We start from the raw sequence: 20,738 nt of genomic DNA, 5'->3' as shown, positions 1-20,738 counted from the left end.
AATCAAAACCCCAGGGCAGCAGCCTGATACTATGCATCCACTCCCACTTTCTCTATCCACAGAAAGCTGGTATATTTCCACTTGGGATTGGCCAACAGAGGGCCCAGGCAGGAGATGGAGACCACAAAGAGTATCTTAGTTGACCAAGGTCACTGTAATTTGGTGATGGTCTTTTACCTAAATGCCAGTTTCTTTCGGGTGGCTCTTTCCTGCCACCAATTGTTAAGGATAAAGAGGAAATTCTCTGTAGAACTTCCTCTTGTTTGTGAGTGCCCTTCATGATGTCCAATCCCTAGTAAGTTGCCTGCCTTTGAACTCTTCTCAGTAACACCATGCAAGGGTGTGTTCTCTATTTTCAGGCAAGACCCTGCGATCCATTAAGGCTCTACCATGAAAATGTGCCTCTGCCTGCATTTCTTCAGTTAAGACTGAGTAAGAGAGATCTCAAAGACTAGAAGTGCCATTTCCCACTTTTGTCATAAATGCAGTGAATTTCTCCCAGGAGAAGACGAAGAAACAGATTTAAACTGGTTGCCGATATTTGACACAGAACTAAACTAGTAGAAAAAGAAAATGGAAAAGGATGAAGTGAATTTACCTGCATTGATGAGATCAGCATCAGCTTCATGTTTTAGTGGGTATGGACCCTGTCAAATACAGCACACATTCAGTGAGCAACAGTATCACATTTCCCATCTCCCCCTCCCAGTCATGTTTAAATACCTTCCCTGAAGATCTAGAAAGTTAACATCCAAAGACTAAGGTAACCTTTTCAAAATTAATCCCTGGGTTTTTACTACTCTTTTTCTCATATTGATTATGACTGAGCAAGTGAAAAATAGTTCCTGTAATTACCAGTCTGCTTTAAGAAACCTATTCTTTGGTGCCTGCTATGTACGTACCATAACAATGTGTTGTCTATAACTTCATGCAAGAATTACACTGATGGAAGATGTCATTCTGTAAATATGTTTCTCTTATTGGTTAATAAATAAATCCCTGTTGGCCAATAGGAAAGAAAGATAGGGACTAGGAGACAAGGAGGATTTAGGAAGAGTGAAGGAGGAGATTCAAAATGTAGGACCGAGAGTGAAGAACCCTGGACCCTCTCCAGTAAGATAAGACCACATGGAAACACTTAAGATTAATAGAAATGGGTTAATATTTTAGACACAGCTAGCCAATAAGAAATTCTAGTAACAGGCCAGCAGCTTTATATCTAATACAGCGCCTCTGTATGTTATTTGGAGATGGCAAGGCTCTGGGACCAGGTGGATGAAAAACTGCTGGTAACAATGACACAATCAAGGTGTGTGTGTACATTTCTAATACTTTTTCTTTGTGTTCATTTCACTTTATTATTATTATTATTATTATTATTATTATTATTATTATTATTTGTTCTGTTTTGTTTTTTGCCTGTTGTTTTTGTTGTTTTCTAGAGAGGAAGACAGGTGGTATGGAGTTGGAAGAATGGGAGGTGTCGAGGATCTGGAAGGACAGAGAAGGGAGATCAGAATATATTGCATGAAAGCTCCCATCCTTAACTCAGAAGCTATCTCCAACTGACAACTGCTCACAAAGGGAAAATTAGTTTTTTTCCAACTGAGTCTAACCTGGTATACAAACAACACTTAAGCAAAGGCCCCATGCCCAGCCATAGATGGCCAACAGAAAATGAACCTAATGGTATTTTTGGAGGGTTTTCATATCAGAATGCTTTGTCTTTTTTTTTAAACCTTACAGGTTTTGCTTATATATTATGGTTTCTGATTTTGTGTTTTCATGGGATCACTGTGTATGACAGAATATGTGTATATGTATATGTTTACATTTATGTGTTTCTTGTGCTTTTTCTTTGACTCTTTTTTTCCCCCCTTGGTCCTATTCTGATCTGGGTTTTTGTTTGTTTGTTTGCTTGCTTCTTTTCTTTTTCTTTTTTTAGTTGTCTTTTTGTTTTCTAATGAGAAAAAGAGAGGTGGGTGAATCTGTGTGGGTGGGGAGGTAGAGCGAATCTAGGATGACTTAGGAGAAAGGAAATCATGATCTGAACACATTGCATAAAAATCAATTTTCAATAAAAATTAAAATTATTTTTAAAAGTATATGCTGTATGAAAAATGTATTTTCAATAACAAAAAAGAAAAACAATAACAAAATAATCTCCTGTTTCAAGTTTGTGATCTTACTAACACAAATTATTTTGGTCCACACAGAGCCAGTAGGCTCCAGTTAAACATACCTACCACCCCTTCTGGTAGAAGAATGAATGCCACCTAAACTTGTGTTATTTGTTTACAAAGACTCAGAACAGCAGTTCGTTTTGGTATACAACACTTTGGAGGTCTGAATTTGGGATTCTAATTTTACCTCTTCTTATATCTATACATTCTTACATTCACTTTGCTCAGTCCTTCTCAGTAAAATATTTTTAAAAATATAATTGTGCATGTTTGTATATGCGTATTATGAATGCATGCACATAGAAATGTGTATTTATGTGTATGTTTTGGTGGAAATCAAAATGAGGACTTCACGTACTATATCAGGTTTTCTACTGCATTTGAGGTACAGCCTTTAGCTAATGTTGTATTTCTTTTTATAAGGAAACCCTAGTGAATAGAGCCAATAACTTTTATATAATGACATAGACTAACAGGAAGGAAGGGGGAAAGAGTTGAGTTAAGAATGAGTGAATACTGGCTTGAATTTTTACACACTGCCAAAACAAGGACTGAAAACTATCCTATAAATAAACTGAATTAACATCTAATGTTTTAGGATTCTGCCCATTTCCCTTTCAATGCATAACATGGATAATTCACATAAACTGACTGTCTTCAAAATGAAAAAGCTCACCACTCTAGAGAACCTTGAAGGTTCCTCTAAAGTGCATGTCTTTGATTTCAATAGAAATCTGCTTCTATCCAAACACACAGCATTTTTATGTCTCTGAAAATAGCCAGGAGATGGCTCAGCCAATCAGTATCTACTACATATCTGTGGCCATCATCCATACAGGATATATATTATAATTTTATCACAATAACAGTAGAAATCTACTGAAAAGTCATAAAACACTGGAAAATTATAGTGAGCAAACTACAAATATCATTTGCTATAGTTCATAGTTACAGAAAAGTTTAATTGTTCAGAAGCAGACACCCACAGCTAAATACTGAGCCAAACTCCTAGAATCCAGTTGCAGAGAGGGAGGAGTGGTAAGAAAATGGGATCAAAATCAGACTACAGAAACCCACAGAGACAGCTGACCTGAACAAGGGAGAGCTCATGGACCTCCCAGACTGATAGCTGGGAAACAAGCATTGGACCAACTCAGACCCCCTGAAAGTGGGCCTAAGTTAGAAGGTCTGGACAGTCTAAGGGACCTCTGACAGTGGAACCAGGATGTACTTCTGTTGCACGAAAGGACTTTGGGAGCATATTTCCCATGGAGAGATACTCCCTTAGCCTAGAGGCAGGAGGGAGAGCATAGTCCCTACTCCAAATGACTTGACAGATTTTGATGATCCCTCCTAGAAGGCATCATCCTCCCTATGGAGTGGAGAGTGGGATGACAGGGGTGAGATGGTATGGGAAGGAGGGAGGGAGAGAGAGCTGGGATCAATATGTAAAATAAGAAAAAATAATTATATACATATAAAAAGTTTAATTGTCATCTTACCAAACCCAAGACTCCATTTTCACTTTGAAGATGAACAGTCATATTTGGACTAATGAAGTTGCTGGCCAGAAGTGGTATCCCTATACCCAAATTAGCTGGAAGAAAAAAGTTAAGGCACAACATAGCAAAAGCAGAGATGGTGCTATAAGTCTTTGCACATACAAAAATCAGAATGAGTGTCTCCATTAGAGGTAAATGGTTACAAATATAATAACAATATATCCTCTGTGCACTCACTGATAATCCTTCTAAAAGAAAATCCCTGATTAGTACCTGTCTTATTAACATTAATATGCTTTATCAAAAGACCAAAGGATTGGCTTCAGGAAATGACCAAGGTCATTTAAACAATAGTGTAAGTCATACTTTATTATTACTACTGTGTTCAGCAAGCTTGGGTTGTATGACTGACATTATTGAGCATTGATTGGCCTTTGTTTAAGAACTATGCAAAACTCTCACTAAGAAAAAAGATGATTGAAAACTCCAAAAAGACAGTATTGTTGAATCTAAAAAAAGAGTTCTGATTAGACCAAACTGTGTCATTTCAAGTCTATCAACTGTCCTGATGGCTCATCATCAATAAGTATATCTGAGGCATGATCAAGAAAGTGGAGAGGATGCATCTCAGCAAACACTCTGAGGGCACAGAAGTGACCATGGACCACAATATTCCAAAGGACAATCTGAGGGTATTGAATCTTGTCCTTTATATGATCTCAGTAGGTCAATGCTACAATTTGTTTTTTTGGTGTTTTGTTGTTGTTGTTGTTGTTTTCTCTGAAGAATGGTTTATGTTTTGGGCTGACTTTTGGACATGGATGCTGATTAGTTCTTCATGATGTGAGACTAATCCTGCTCTCAACAGGCAGAAGAGGTAAACCAGTGATATTTTCTCCATTGTTCTACAATATCACTTCTCAGAGAAGACCTTGCCAGAACTAACTTAAAAGAAAGAAAAAAAAAAATGGTTCTCTGAATCATAGCCAGAGAGAGAGAGAAACATATACATAGTTTAAATACATCAAATTATCAACTCCCAAGGCCAAAATTATAATGTAATGGCCCAGGTCACTTCTTGTGGATACAGAAAGTCTGTGAAACTACACTGACAGTCTAACCAACTATAGTTAAATATCAGTGTAATTTGTACTTTATTTCTCAGTCATGACAGAACATGATGTATACTAATTATGCTATGGACAATTATTTTCAGGTAAGCCCAACCCTAGTTTCAAACTCTGAAGCTAAACTCTTCTACATGCTTATTATATTAGTTTTTAAATACTTTAGTAAGAAGCCAGGCATAATGACACACTGCTTTAATCCCAGCACTCAGGAGAAAAAGGCAGATGGATCTCTGTGAGTTTGAGGCTAGCCTGAACTATATGGTGACTTCTAGTACAACCAAGGCTATTTAGAGAGGCCACATCTCAAAAAAATGTAAATAAAAACAAAATATTTTAGTAGGACATATGCCAGGAAACAAATGGCCATGCACATTTAGTGCTGGCTAAGGTAGATAACTGAGAAAGACCATTAAGGTGATATGAGTTACAGACATTTGTCATTGGCAATACAGCAACAGTGAATAAAGAACAACACTAGGAGCCATAATCATATGGAATGAGAATCAGTGCTTACATATCAATGGTGAGTCAGTTGAGAAAAGCCCAGTGGCTGATACTCACTCAGTCTGGGCTGATACCCATTCAGTCTGGGCTTACTCCCTCCCTTGCCTATACAGAAGACAGGTGATAGCCAACACGATACTCACTTCCCTTATGTGAATTCTCACCACGGCATAAGCGCAAGTTGGAAAAAAAAATCAAGAAATAAAGAGCGTTAGAGGTGAAAATAAAGGAGGAACAGAAAGTTCTCTCAATCGAGAGATACTGGAAAAGGCTGTAACTCATAGGAAAGGGAAACTCATACAACAGATAGTTCCTAGTTCTGTCTGCTCCAGGTCTATAAATACAGCTTCACTGGAGTCAAAAGTCCATAAATATTTATCTTATTATACACCATGTGCATTATAGTTCAATGGCTACTATACTGAAAATAATCAAAATGGTGAACATATACTGAAAACTAAGCAAAATGGTAAATACTGTCACTGTTATTTAAGTGAATTCAAACTTCAGGCACCAACTGTATTAAATCATGTCCACTTTGGTATTTTCTGCCAAAGATGAAAGGTGGGAGATACAGAATTTGAATCTTTCATTAAGTACCTTAACAAAATATCCAACAAAAGAGTCCATTCATAGGGTCTTTTTCAAAGGAAACAGAGGCTTGCTAAGAAGTGGGATTTTATGCTCATTGAGTAATCAATTGTCAGAATACCAAGAAAATAAACAGCACCAATTACAACAATAATTCTAAGACTTAAAGCTCTCACCTTGAGTAATAAATAGAACCTCCTTAAACTTCTAGCTAAATGCCAAACTGTACAAAAATGTAATGTATACTCAACAATTACTAAGTGTATTTTAGTTGCCATCAAGAAGGCCAAAAGATCACAAATGTTGACTTCCTCTGTATTGCTACCTCTGAATTACGGATCTCACTTTGTGAAGTCTGACTACTTTTAAAGTTAAAATGAACTAGACAAGAACCATTACACATAGGCCTGATAGCCTGTTGATCACAGACAGCCGAGGACTGCATAGTTGGTGGAGCTGAGACTGATAAAGGATACCATACATGCCATCCTCAAACTCAAGAGCGGCTCTCCTGATGATCCGCTCCCTGACATCTTCTCCAGGCTTACCAGACTTGGCTTTTCCATCTCCTTCCTTTCGGAGTGATAAACGCTTCAAAGGAAATAGAAACAAATTATTCATGTTTAAGATCAGCTTTCAAGTTTGTCATATTGCTTTAATATAAAAATTTGCAAGAAAAAAAAATAGCCTTCGTTCCCAGTAGCGGGCAAGTCTACAATATAATAAAGCATGACAGAGATCATTCTTTAGGAAGTAAATAAAGCAGGTCAGATTTGTTTGAAAGAAAAGACAGACCTGCTTGCACTGCAAAGCAAACAATCCCCTTGTCATTGCCATTCTGACTACAGCACTGTTCTACCTACAGCTTGACAGCTGAATTCTCCTCAGGTGTTCAGAAAATGGGCCTGAATAAAAGGAAATACATAGGCCCTGGACATCTCTTTCCTGGGGCTGTCAGAATGCGTTTACCAGGTGGTGCTAAGGCTGATTGCCTATTTCTACCTGCAGAGTCTGGATGGGCTTTGCTATGTGTATATCACAGGAATCATGGAAACAACCAGAGAACAGTTCCCATTACTAAATGTCCTTAAAACTGACTGGTTTTTTGTAAATATCCCATCCTAGCTCTCAAGGCACCTGATAGCAATCTAGGACTGCATATTGCTCTGACTCCTAATATTCCCTAACTCCGTAATACTCTACTGACTCCCAATATCAGCTGCTACATATCCATTGGCTCCCAATACCCCCTGTTATGTATCTATTATTGACTCCCAATACCTCCTGTTATATATCTATTGATTCTCAATACCCCCTGATATATATTCCCAATACCCCCTGCTATATATCTATTATGGTGTTATCCCTAGAAACCTTTGAATCTTGGTAGTTCAGTCACTGGAGAAAAGCCTCAGTACTCCTGGTACCCAACTCCTGAATACCTTCATACCCATCATCTGCCTATAGAGCAAAGCTAGTTAAACATTTATTCCATAAAAGACAGAACTATTTCAAGACAGATATTTCTGAGAAAGCATTAATACTTCAGAGTGATAAAGCCATCCAAGACCTGATTGTTCACCTCTACCCTCTAAGATAGCTATCCAAAAAGCATGATTCATAAATTGCAACCTTTGCAGAATCTTGGCACATACAGCAACCTACAAAATCATAAGACATAGAGACACTGTTACACTGGGCAGAAGCACAGTTGGTTCCTTTCCAATGAACACACCAGAAACTCCTCCTACTTCCAATGAATACACCAGAAACTCCTCCTACTTAAGACCCAGAGTAACAGTGCTCTGCTACAACCTTCTATCACCTGGAATGGCCAAAGACACATGTATCGCTGGTAACCAGATCCAAATATACTGGCGAAAAAGAAATCTCTGTAAATTACCTCAATTCTTTTCTCATATTTTTCTCCCTTTATAAGGCGGTGTACGTAAATCTTTGGAATGTGAATATCTTCTGGGGCAAATGATCCAATGTCTACAATTTCTTCAACCTAGAGAAAAGACAGTCATAGCTTAAAATGAACATGTTTATGTTTTTAAAAGTAAAACATACAAGTTCCTGAAATAACATGGATGTGCATCTATATAAGGGCATGCAATATATACCACACCTTTTAAACCTACAACTGAGAAGAAACCAAAATCCGTATGTCTGAATCCAAATGTAGGACATAAAGCAACAGATCTCAGCCTTTTCCAAAAGAACTTTGATTACAAACTGGTCAAATTTATCGAGGCAGCTGCTTGGACTTCATTAATTGCAGCTCAGCAATGCAAAGCTCAAAAGCACACTTTTTAATATTAGTGGGAAATTTATCATATCAAAACCAAAAATCTGTAATAACATCTGTGTGATCAATTGAAGGTTTTAAATATAGACACGAACGCCATTCATGGATGTTTTTAATTATTCCTGTTGTTCACTTCAGAACTGTGACAGAACTGTAATCATTGAGATAATTTTACTCAAAAAAATGGATAATTGATTTTAATGTGGAAATTTCAAGAAGGAATTATTAAGCAATAACTAGAAATAGTCAAATTAATTCCAATCAGAGTCATTCACAGGCACTTTGCAATAATAGAAAATGTCCCCAAGTTAATCTGCTATTTTAGGATATTTTTTTTTCTTTTCACTGTGACATAAATGAACTAAGAATGACAAGGAGTCAAGAAAAACTAACCTCAACATTACATTCTGGTTAAAGCTAATTTTGGTTAAAGAATTAGTTTTCTCGTGGTAAATACATAATCAGCTTAATGAATGTCATACTTGCTGTGGCTTGACCCTCGGATGTTTCCCATGGTCTATGTGAAAAGACTTGGGGCATCCTTAGGTCACTCTGGGGAGGCTATCTTATGTGGAACTATACTCCCATCATCTGTGCACTATGCTGCTCTCTGACCACAGGGAGGAAAGCAGGTTGTTCCATCACACATCCCCCACGACTTCTATCTAGCACCCATCAACGGCCCAAAGGCAGTGAGCCTGTTTGATCATGAAAGAGAAATTCAAAGCCACAAGCCCAAAATGATCCTTTTCTCTTCATGAGTTAATAGTGACAGAAATTTAATACAATGCCTAAATCAAATAATTATTCCCTTAAATGAGCTGACTTATATAAACAAAGAGAGTTATTTTGAACTCGCCATCTAAAATATTAAAGAAACCATGCAGAGTCTGTGGAGCTCACTTCTCACTATGCTATTCTGCTATCCTTCTCACTTGTCTTCTGGTTTCTGCCAGAGAGAAGTAACACAGATTAAAGGAGATGTTTGGTTATTACACAATGCTCCCAGGCAGCTGAAGAACACTGGGACACCAGGTGAAAACTATCTTCCTGATAAGAAAGATCTGGGCAAAAACTAAAATGGCAGGGAAGAATCATGTGGCATCCAAGTTGAGTTAGTGTGTGTAGATGGACTTGGGGACAAGCGAGAAGGACTGAGGATTATGGGGGCCCTGTGTCCTTCTCTAGGGAATGGCAGAAGGACTTCTTGCCCTGTATTCTTGCCATTTCTTGATGAACCTTTCTGGTGTTTCCATGGTATATTCATATTCATTCATAATCTCTCTCTTTCTACCCTCCCTTTCGTCTTTCCTCCTTCTCCTGCTCTCCTCCTCCCTTCTCTCTTTCTCTCTGTGTATGTGGTATACATACATGTTTGTGAGGGTATATGCATGTATGTGCAGGTATCCATGCACATATGTACATGTGTATGTCATGGAGATCAGAAATTGACAATAGTGTCCTTCTCAATCTTCCCTTTTATTTTATCTTATTAGACAAGATTATTGACTGAACTCATTAACTCATCACTTTGACTAGGTCAAATGGCCCATGATCTACAGGGACCCAAGGGTTACAAATGTGCAATGTCACATTTGACTCTTTTATGGTGTGGTTACCAGGGATCCAAACTCAAGTTACACAATGTGCACTGACTGACTTAGCTATTTCCCCAGTCCCTGTCCTGACATTTTTTTCTACAGAGCAGGGATGAGGCTAAAAAGACCAGGTAGTTTAAAGCAGCTAAGCATTGTTGCTGTGTCCGAACCAGGTTGCAACTATAAGCTTCTACAGCTCATTCATAACTTTACATTGTTTTCTATTTAAACCGTCAATGAAGTTCTTGTCTTTAAAAATGTATTCCTGTTATACTGAGGATATATCTATGAAGGCCTATTATTCAAAAAATATTGACCACAGAATTCATTATAAAGTCAGAAACAACATCAATGTTTAAAAGTAGGGAATTGATAGAAATAAATGCCATGTATCCTAACACAATAAAACAATATTGCTTTTGTAATATTGGATAACATCTCACAATTTACTGTTTCTTGAAAATACAATATTTGTTTATAAGCAACTATATCTACTTTAATGCAACTATATCATTTCCTTTTTTCTTTCTTGATAAACATATTAATTGCAAAAATGGTATATATTTGGACACTTTCAATATTGTACAAATAATCCAGGGTAATTAGCCTTTTCTTTCAGCACAGCTATATTTAGTCCTATGAAAAGCAGAAGTACAATGGCATGCTAATAATTCTTCTCTCAGGGTAGCTGTACAAATTATTTCTATGAGAGGGGACTGCTTATAGAGGCCAGAGGGCAACCTTGAGTACCATTCCTTAGCCACTTCCCACCATGCTTTTTGAAAATCTCTCACTGATCTGGAACTGACCAGGTAGCTAGGCTAGATGGCCAACATCTCCAGGAATCTGCTTGTCTTTGCCTTGGGATTGCAAACATTCATCTTCCCCAGGGGTTTTAATTCTGGGTTGTGGGAACTGAGACCATGGCCTCACACTTACATGTATCTCTGGCTCTGTGAAAGGTATTTTTGTTTCCCTTTTAAGGAGAGAAACCTAAAAAAGTTTGGGAACTCGGGTAGGGTGCCCAGGACCTCACAAATGCTAAGCATACACTCTGCCACCAGGAACTCATAAATGTCATGTATTCAAAAAGCACAAGAGATTACTAATTAGATGGGTTCCCAAACCAGGAAGTATAAAAAATGAAGCATGTCAGGGAATTTACAGACACAGACCTAAAGAATGGGCCATGGTAATTCGAACATGGAAAAGCTATAAAACTCAATGGCAACACTCGGACATACAGAAGCCTTTTCCCTATTATCTTGATGACAATAATGTGAACTCTTTCCCATACCTAACACTACTCCAGTCAGCTTCCTGATGTGTCTGCTAGACTTATTCTTCAGCAATATCAAGGAAAAAACTGTAGAGGGGGGGAAGAGAGACTGGTCCTTACTTAAAGTAGAACTCAAGAGTAAACAACAACTACCGATTTTTCTGGTTCCATCAATTAGTTTCTTCAAAACTTACGAAATAGAGACACAGTTTCATGACTAAGGACAATTATGAAGTTCGCACCAAACATGCCCTAGTTTATAATTTTACTAAGCAGCAATTCAGTTAAACATAATGAGTTCCATGCTTTGCAGTGTTGATTTCCACATTGTAGAAAATGCATGTGCAACATTTGTCAAAACAATACCAACACACGACTGTGCCGCACAATTCTGTACAAACAAACAAGGCTTTGCTGGTGTTGGCTAGCAAAGTTGGTAGCAAATGTTTGAAGTGCAACTAAAAGGAGAAAGTCTGTTTTCAGACAATCTATGAGGGGTTCAATGACAACAAAACAGCAGAGGCAGAATTATCGGCATGGTGTCTGTGCACAGGCTGGAGATGGTCCCAGAACTGTGAGATCTTGAGATACATCCAAGAAGAGTCAACAGGGTGATTTGGAAGTCTAATATGATCAAGTTACAATACAGAAAAGAAAAGAAATCTGACATGAATAAAATGAGTTCTTCATAGAGTCCTCAGTGGAGATGGCAGAAGGCACCTCCTAACAGTACAATACCAGAGGAAAATCAAAGGACGGGACGGTGAGTAGGGGGTGAGGCGGAATGATGGGCAAATGTAAGCATCCTCAGACAAGCTCAAGGTTGAAGATCAGTAGCTAAGAACAACCTGCCCTTCTCCCTGGCTCTATGAATAGTTCTCACATGGTGCCATCTGGTACAGCTCAGAATCCAGACACTTGAGGTTTCCCTAATTAGTACCTGTCTTCATCCAGTCATTAGCAGGAAAATCGAGGCTAGGAAATGTTAATCGTTATTGATTTGAACTCTGTTTTTAAAGAATTACTCTCTCTGCCTTGTGCCATCCCTACTTTATAAGTCTGAAGTTTTATTTTAAGGCACTGAGAAAGATAAGTACTCCCCCCACATAACAACTACTTGAACAACATCTCAGGAAGAACAGCAGAGCTGTGAGCAGACACTTTATTTTTTAAGTAATATTCTCTGTTTCTTATATCCACAAATATGGGCCTGATCCTAATAATTGTTGGTGAAAATGGCTGCACAGCTGCAGTCTGCAGTAGGGCAAAGGTGAGGATCCTACAGGAAGCAAGGAAAAGTCTCCTGTCCACACTTCAGCTGTCACAGAGATTAGCAGGAACACTCTTCTTTTGCCAGGAAAATGGTACAAATCTGAAGTAGAGGAGCATTGGCACCACACACAATGGGCTATGGCCTCCTGATCAATCACAAATGAAGAATATGCCTTACAGGCTTGCCTACAGCCTGATCTTATGAAGACATTTCCTCAATTGAGGTTCCCTCCTCTCAGATGACACTAGCTTGTGTCAAGTTGTTGGCATTAAACTATTCAGCACAGGGATCATGGAAGTAGGCAACCTTTAGTAAGTATGGCCCAGTGGAAAGGTCCATAGGTCACTGAGGGAATGTCCTTGAAAGGGATCATAGGATCCTGTCTCTTCCTCATTCCTTCTTCCTAGTCAATGAGTTTGCTCTGCCACACATGTGCCATTTTGTATTGTCTCATGAGAGGCACATAGCAATGTGTATATCCCCAACACCCCTCCCTGAAGCATCACTGGACCAGTAACCTCATAACTGTAAGCCAAATAAATCAGTTTATCTTTCTTAAGAAAGAAAGAAAGAAAGAAAGAAAGAAAGAAAGAAAGAAAGAAAGAAAGAGAAAGAAAGGGAGAAACAAAGAAAGTAAGAACAGTTTTCAGTGAGGAGAGTTACAGAATATGGGAAGATTAAAACCTGTGGACTTTTACAGGCACAGACTGTGGTGACAAATAAAACTTTAAAGGTTAATGCCAAACCTTTCCAAGCTTATTCTCTAAGACGTTCCCTTCCAACTGGGCTGTTAATCATCCTTAAAGCTTTTTATAATCTACGAACACAAAGTAATACAAAAACTACACCATGGAATTGGGTTAAATGCTAACACTTCCAGAACACAGTGAATGTTGCTAAATCTAACAGAGGGTGTGACTTGAATTCAGTTTGTGAATTAGTCAATAATCTCTGAATTTAACATCACTTAGCAAGCTCCACACAACAAAGCTTCCATCACCCCTTCCTCTTTTAAATGTTCTCCTGGTGAACAAAAGGACCTTGGGAACACATCCCCCGTGGAGGGATACTGCCTTAACCTAGAGACAGGAGAGAAGCCCTAGTCCCTATTTCAAATGACCTGTCAGATCTACATGACCCCACCAGGATGGCATTGCCCTACATATGGAATTAGGGTGGGGGGATGGGAGGATGGTCAGGGTACATGTGAGGGGGCAGAGAGGGTAAAAGAGAGGGAGGGAGGGAACTGGGATTGACATGTAAAATAATAAATTTAAAAAAAAATTTCTCTACTCCAGTTTCTTTGGAACAGGTAAGGTACAGTTCTCTTCATTTCCATTGGAAAGTTAAAATGTTGTATTTGGTTTTCCTGACTTAGTGAGAAGTAGTCACAAAATACAAGAGTCAACAAACCTCAGACAAAATGCCTTTTTCTTCCCCATAGGTGTGTTTCTTAAACAAGTCCATAAAAGATACACATTATTGGACAGCATCTTTTTAATTATTCTGGGTCACTGACATGCTGGATCAATCTGTTTGTTCCCTATTACTGGGCACATGCTGCTAAATGCGTCACATGATTTTAATTCTGTGACACACAGTTTATCTCCCTCCCACTCTCAGTACTTTGCACACCAATTCTCTCCTGATTAACAAGGCTGTTGCACTCACAGGGGCAGATTATGTGCCACCAATCAGTAGCCCTTTACATATCTCATTAACTAATATTACTACTTGCTCACTTTAGCTAAATAATAAAAGTCTCCAAAAGAAGATACACTACCTCTTCCAGCCAGCACTAAATGGCACACCTGAAGATAAAATGATCCCAGAGAAGTCAGAGGGAGCTGATCACAGTAATAGGGAAGAGAATTTCAGAACAGCTGGGAGCATATTATTACATCTCAGCATAGGACCTGGCAATGGCCTCAAATGTAAAGCCACCAAAAAAAAAAAAAAAATATATATATATATATATATATATATATATATATATATATATATATATAATATCACTGAGATAAACCTTTCTTGAACCAAGGCATTATAATGATGTCAGTCAAGCAGAATGGGCAGAGCATTTCTAAACTTAGAAAGTGGTGCTTATATTGCAAAATGTCTGGCTCTGAGACTCGAACATCACTTAATGAGCATCTATTCTGTGCCAATGGTGATACAGGGGTAAGTTATGATGAGGTCATAGGAGACACTCAAGACTTTCATGGCAAAGACAAGCAGGCAGATAATCATGCCATATTGTGACAAATAATGCTATGATAAGGGAGAGTTCCACAGTGGGGACAGGAAGGGTGCCATGAAAAGACCAGCACAAAGTCCAAAACAGTTAGAACCTAATGTGGGAAGATGTTACTTGGGAAAATTTCAGGATGGGAGGAGGTCAAAAAAACACAGGAATGGAAGGGGTCAAAAAAAAAAGGGGTTCGGGATGTTTAATTATATGCAATAATGACCCTTATTTATTTGGAAAGATTATCAGAAGTGACAACTTCTCATTTGAACAACAACAAAGTAATTTTCCTCATTCTTGAAAAAATTCAGTAGTTCACATTAGCTAACACCACTAGAACAGTTTCTTTTGATTATTATAGCTTCTCTCCAAAAAGAAATTTTTTAAATTGTGGCAATTAACTTCCCTTACTCTTATCAGTTTTAGGCTACACAACTGGACTCTTCTAAAGGACTAGTAATAGGACACTGGTATATTTGAATATAGTCTAATTTTAGTAGGCTGCCATGTGCAGGATGTTCAAACTACAAGAGTGATGTATGCAAATGGGCTTCTAAGACACAACCATTCACACTGTAGAGCTCCGTGAGAATCTTTTTTTATTTTGTTTTTACTCTCACATATTTCATGCTAAAATCATTTATGAAAGCCGTGACTGTAAAACGCTTTCTTCATTCAGAAATATTCATGAACAATAACACCACACCCTAGAGATTAGCCCCATTTTTTTAAAAACAGTTAGTTTAAAATACTAAACAATCTTGCATAAGTCCTAATTATGGCTTCAGTATCTGTAGAGTTGGTCTATATTTGAAGAGGAAAAAAATAACATTTTGACAAGGTCTCTGGAAGGAGTGAGGAAATCCAGTATTATTTTTAGTGGGAGTGACTTTAAAATCCCACACTAAATTCTTAACATAAACATGGGATGAATTGATAAGTAGGCCAGAAGTTGTTAGCTAACTAAAAAAGGAAATGGAACTTTTATCCCTTTTGCAGCAAGATAGTTTTGTAAGAGTCTGCCTGGTTTATGTCAGTCACTCCATACTTATTTAATAACCATTTCAGAGGATATAATAGGTAAAGATTACAAAACCATTATGTCATGTTAAAAATGATACCCTCTGGCCCATCTTTTCTTTGTGTAAACAGAATCTACATTCTCATTTACAAACAGATGACTGTGTGAGAAATTATGGCCATGAGATTTCAAGAGCTGACTCAAAATGGGGAATTAATGGAGCATCTGACTGGCTTCTTATTTAGGGAACAGGCTCTGTAGGGACAGCTGCTGGCCATGGCCATCTTTTTCCACATTTACTTCAGTAACTGGGAGACTGCTCTTAGTTCACAATGCTCTTCCTAGTCCAGTGTACTACCTCCCTGTAGACAGCAAAGTTCCTGTTAGGGGTCAGGCAGGCAGGAAGATTCTCCAGGATGCCAAATTCAAACTCCAAGTGTCTTGGACATGTGTGCCAACCACACTTAAGAACCTTATCATTCGTTCTCCCTCTGAAACAATTCCAAACCTAAGGAGGACACTCAAGAACATTTGCCGATATCTAGAGAGCTTTCACAGTGATATAAGGTGATGTGCAGGCCACTAGGAGTAGGAAAGGACATGAATGGTCTTACCCAGGCTGGATCCTGAGTATGGTAGCACTGCACAGCCAAGGGGCAATAGTTGCACTGCTAGGGGGTCCCACAAATATACCAAGCTACACAGCTGTCTCAACAGGAAGGGGGCCTAGTTTGGTTCCATGCAGTTTCACCAGCTGTCCATCTAGAGTCTCTGTGGGTTTCCCCATCATGATCTTGACACCCTCTTGTTCATATAATCCCTCCTCCCTCTCTTCGACTCCCAGAGCTCAACCCAGTGCTTGGCTGCTACAAGCCAATTTCATGGAGTCATTTTTTAGTGGTTCCCTCCTCTCAAATGACTTTAGCTTGTGTCAAATTGACATAAAACTACCCAGGACACCATTTAATTACTACCTTCAAGTTTTCAGGTCAGTTCTGTCTTCAATTGTAATGGTCTATGGTCTAAGACAGTGACAGAAATGCCTTAAACAGAATGTTTACACTTCTTCCCACACTTTATAGGTCCCATGAATGCAGGCCTGATTATAAACAGAATAATGGGCATATATTAAAACAGTTACTTTGTCCAATCGTCACAGAAGCAAAAGGAGGGATTTAAGAGTTCAAACTATAAAAAATGTATGGTCTCTTCTAAGAAAGGGCCACTCTGGTGTTTGTAGTTCTCTTACATGGCCCTCCTGAGGGTGGTTTCCATGGAGGCTTCTGTTCAGGACTCTGCTACTGCTTGTCTCCTCATTTGAGAGCAGTGGTTTGTCCTGTGAATTCAACTCTCAGAAGGATTTACAATGAATTGTTGATTGTTCTTTCTTCAACTGTTTCTTTTAGTGATTATGGGGAATGTTCACTTCCAAGTTCTTTGGATGCTGGACTCTAAACTAGAATTGCTTGTTTTAAAAAGCAATCAAAACCCAAGCTTGCTACATAGATTCCTGAAACTTCAATCTTGAATGTAAAACTACTGTTTACATGGTATATACTTCATTTTCTATGGGAGGGGGAAAAAATCTAGCTTCCCAAGCAAGACTTTCATCTCACAGCATTTAGGAGATTATATTGTTTTATATGATTTAAAATGTTAGCATAACTGGGTGACTTTTAATTTTGTGCTTATGAAAGACTCAACATTGTCCTGGAGGTGCATTTAGTTAACTGAAAAATTCAGTTAGGAAAAGCTCTATGACTCTGCTAATAAGGAAGAAAATGATACAAAAATGTTAAAAAACAAAGTGTAATGGAGTAAAATCTGCACCAGAAAACACAATCACCATCCCCTGCTTGTGTTTAACAACAAAAGCTTTGGAAGAAAGCAAAACAAAACAAAAAAGAAAAAAATATGAAATACAAAAGCATGTGTAAATGTGAATATCCCCTCTCATGGCTTATATTTTTATATTTTAAAGCCTTTCTTTATCCTCATTCCTTCCTTCTATAAAATAAGAGTTAATAAAATATAACTCAGTAGGTTATTTAAAAATAATAATAATTTCAAATACTCTGCCCTAAAGGGCATGGTATAAATAGCCTGTTGCCATTGCCATTTTCATTGCTATTATGCTACAAATCCTTAACTTGCTATTGCCACTGTTGAAGATTTTTCAGTTACAGTGTCTACCACACTACAGAGCAGGATACACTTTAGCTGAATACAGTATACTTAGAGTTTTGCTGCCCTTCCTGCACTATTGAGATGAATTTCATAATGAAAAAAATTCCATGCCATTATTCTATCTCTTTTAAAAATCTAGTCTCCATCAATCTTTACATAAAATGTTACCTTCTGCATTAAAAGTATGGACCAACAAAGAAGAAAAAGTAAACACCCTTGAATACAAACATTTAGATGTCGAAAGCACTGTGATTTAAAAAAAAAAAAAAAAAAAAAAAAGCAGGCAGGCAAATTTGTGTGAGTTTGAGACCAGCCTGGTCTACAGGAAAAGACAGGTTCCAGGAAAGGACAGGTTCCAAAACCAGACAGAGAAACCCTGTCTCAAAAACAAACAAGCAAAAAAATCAATAAGTTGTTAACCAATGGGATCCAATGGGCCCCCACTCCAAAATTGTACAGGCTATTACCATTGCTTTTCATCACTCTCCAGAGCTTGAAAACAAGGCCCTACTGCTATAGACACCACAGAATTGAGTCATAGGACGTGAAGAAACCAAGATGATATGGTCTTATGAACTTCATCTTTACTAGCTAGCTTTCATAGTGCTCAATGGTACTATGTACACACCAACCAGAAAAATAGCAATCAATGGTCTCAATCAGCTATGCATCCTGCAAACTACAATAACACCTAGAAGATAAGCTCACTGGTGTAATAATAAATGCCACAGGGGTAATCACCTAGTTTCTGACTTGATTTGAGGCCTGCTCCACAATAAGAAACTGGGCCAAAAACCCTTGGCTGGTTAGGTCATGGACCCTGGGGAAAACCTAATATATTATTGAACATAGTAATAAACCATTCCTTAAGTTCTTATTTTTATTGCCATAAGTACATCTTCCAAACCCCATGGGAAAAATCTTCTTTTTGCAATGAATGGTGAGTAATACATAAAAATAGAATAAGAAACAGTAGTGTATCTACTCTGAATGAGACATCTATGGGCCAGCCTTCTCCCCAAGGCTCAATGATCATTAAGGAAGAGGTGTAGGAAGGCTGTAAGGCAGAAGTAATAGATGTCCACAGTAAAATGTTTGCTAGACCTGATAAGGCTATTGCACACATAAACTTACAGTGGCTATGTCTGTATCTATGAGACCTGTACAAAATCAAGCCATCCAAAATTCCAACATGGATAGGGAGGGACTCAAAAAGTCCTACCCCTAGCTAAGGATCTGTTAGCTTTCAATGGCTTCTGTGCAACAAAGAGTCAGTTTTCTTCAGTGATGTGGGCCAAGAAACTACCCATTCTCTAGAAGGTATACATACACACATGAACACACAGTCAGCACTAACTGGACTTGGTGAATTTAAAAAACAGTTTGCATGATGTTGGAAGAGAAAAGTGGTGGAGTGAATAGGAAAGAAATTGAAGTAGAAGAATTGGATCAAAACACACAAGATGCATGCATGAAATTCTCAATACAATTATTCTCAAACCCTATAAATGGGTTAGAGAGATGGCTTTGCACTTAAGAATGCTGTTCCTCCAGAGGGCTTAGGTTCAATACCCCAACACCTATATGGCAACTCATAAACACTGTCTCTAACTCCAGTTCCCAGAATTGGATGCACACTTCTGGCCTCTGTTGGTACTGAATGTATGTGATGCATAGATGTACATGAAAGCAAAACATCCACACACATAAAATAAAGGTTAAAATATTTTAAAACCCTGGCCAGGCATGTTGACACATGCCTTTAATCCCTGCACTCAGGAGACAGAGGCAGGAAGATCTCTATGAGTTCAAGATCAGCGAGATCAACAGTGAGTTCTAGGACAGCCAGGGCTATAAAGAGAAACCCAGTCTCAAGCAAAAGCAACAAAATTAAAATTAAAAAATGCAAAACGTTATTAAAGAAAAAAACACACCTAAAACATTCCTTTGTGTAGTAGTGTCTGAGATTACAGAATTCCCTTGAGGTTTTATTGCTTCTTTTACTTTGAAAGACTTTAATTCAACTTCTGAAGACCCAGTTCTCAAAATGAACAAGTTTCAAAAATTCTTCAAGTTGAGAGAAATTTGCATTAAACTCAAAGCTTTCAAAGTCTTTAAACAGATCTTTAGACAACCTATATATTCCTATGAGTTTGTTAATGATAAATATTTCTTCCCTAGGTTTTGCTTGGGTCAGCAAAACTTTTCCAAGATTTAAAGTGCAATTATAAACCAAACGGAACATTTTCTAAACTGAACCGGACATTTTCATAGTGCAAAACAAACTTGTATGCCATTCCCCACATATTAAGGGAACTAAAGCAGACTCTTAGATGACCCAGTTCATTTTCACAGAAAACACAAAGTTAGGAGTTTTTTACATTCCCATCACTCTTCTTTCTTATGTGATCTTGATTTAGAATGGGCTTAGTTCCCGTGTGATCATTGAAGTTCAAAAGTTGAATTAGAGAGGGGATCTACAAAGTACCCTCTGTTAGCCTTGTATTTTTTTTTTGGGGGGGGAGGAACCACAGAGCAGGAAACCAGTACATTCTAACAGTTAATCATTCATTTTTATTCTCTAAATGTTGGACTATTTCATTAAAAAAAATACAAAAACAAAATACTGTGTCATAGACCTGTGAAAATCCAACAAGGCAAGGCTTTCACAAGGAAGTAGAGAGTAAAACTGCTTCCTTATATGTAAGGAAGCAATGGACTCCATTTCAACAATGGACTCCAGTCAAGGAAACAAATAATAGTGTTATATCTTCAGTCCCTCTGATGTGTGTAGGTGGTTGAGTACCCTAGTTGAACACGAGACATTAGTGAGTATATGAGGCCTTCTTCATGCATCTGGGTTCACTTGCCCAAAAGAGATAACAGATATTACTTTCTTTCAAAAACCATG

At 38.0% G+C, this 20,738-nt stretch overlaps 1 protein-coding gene across 1 annotated transcript in view; it reads right to left on the bottom strand.

The window, feature by feature from the left end:
* The window catches only part of Oxct1 (3-oxoacid CoA-transferase 1), a 125,140-nt gene that overhangs the window by 62,160 nt on the left and 42,242 nt on the right, over positions 1-20,738 (bottom strand). Inside the window, exons 8-11 of the mRNA XM_051182489.1 lie at positions 7,814-7,921; positions 6,387-6,501; positions 3,686-3,780; positions 599-647 (exon numbers count right to left, since the gene is read on the bottom strand). Of these exons, the coding sequence (XP_051038446.1) occupies positions 599-647; positions 3,686-3,780; positions 6,387-6,501; positions 7,814-7,921 (367 nt within the window). The remainder of the gene's footprint in view (positions 1-598; positions 648-3,685; positions 3,781-6,386; positions 6,502-7,813; positions 7,922-20,738) is intronic.

This window comes from Phodopus roborovskii, unplaced genomic scaffold (genome assembly GCF_943737965.1).
Source record: "Phodopus roborovskii unplaced genomic scaffold, PHOROB, whole genome shotgun sequence".
Taxonomy (NCBI): domain Eukaryota; kingdom Metazoa; phylum Chordata; class Mammalia; order Rodentia; family Cricetidae; genus Phodopus; species Phodopus roborovskii.
This window is presented reverse-complemented; position numbering and strand designations above follow the sequence as displayed.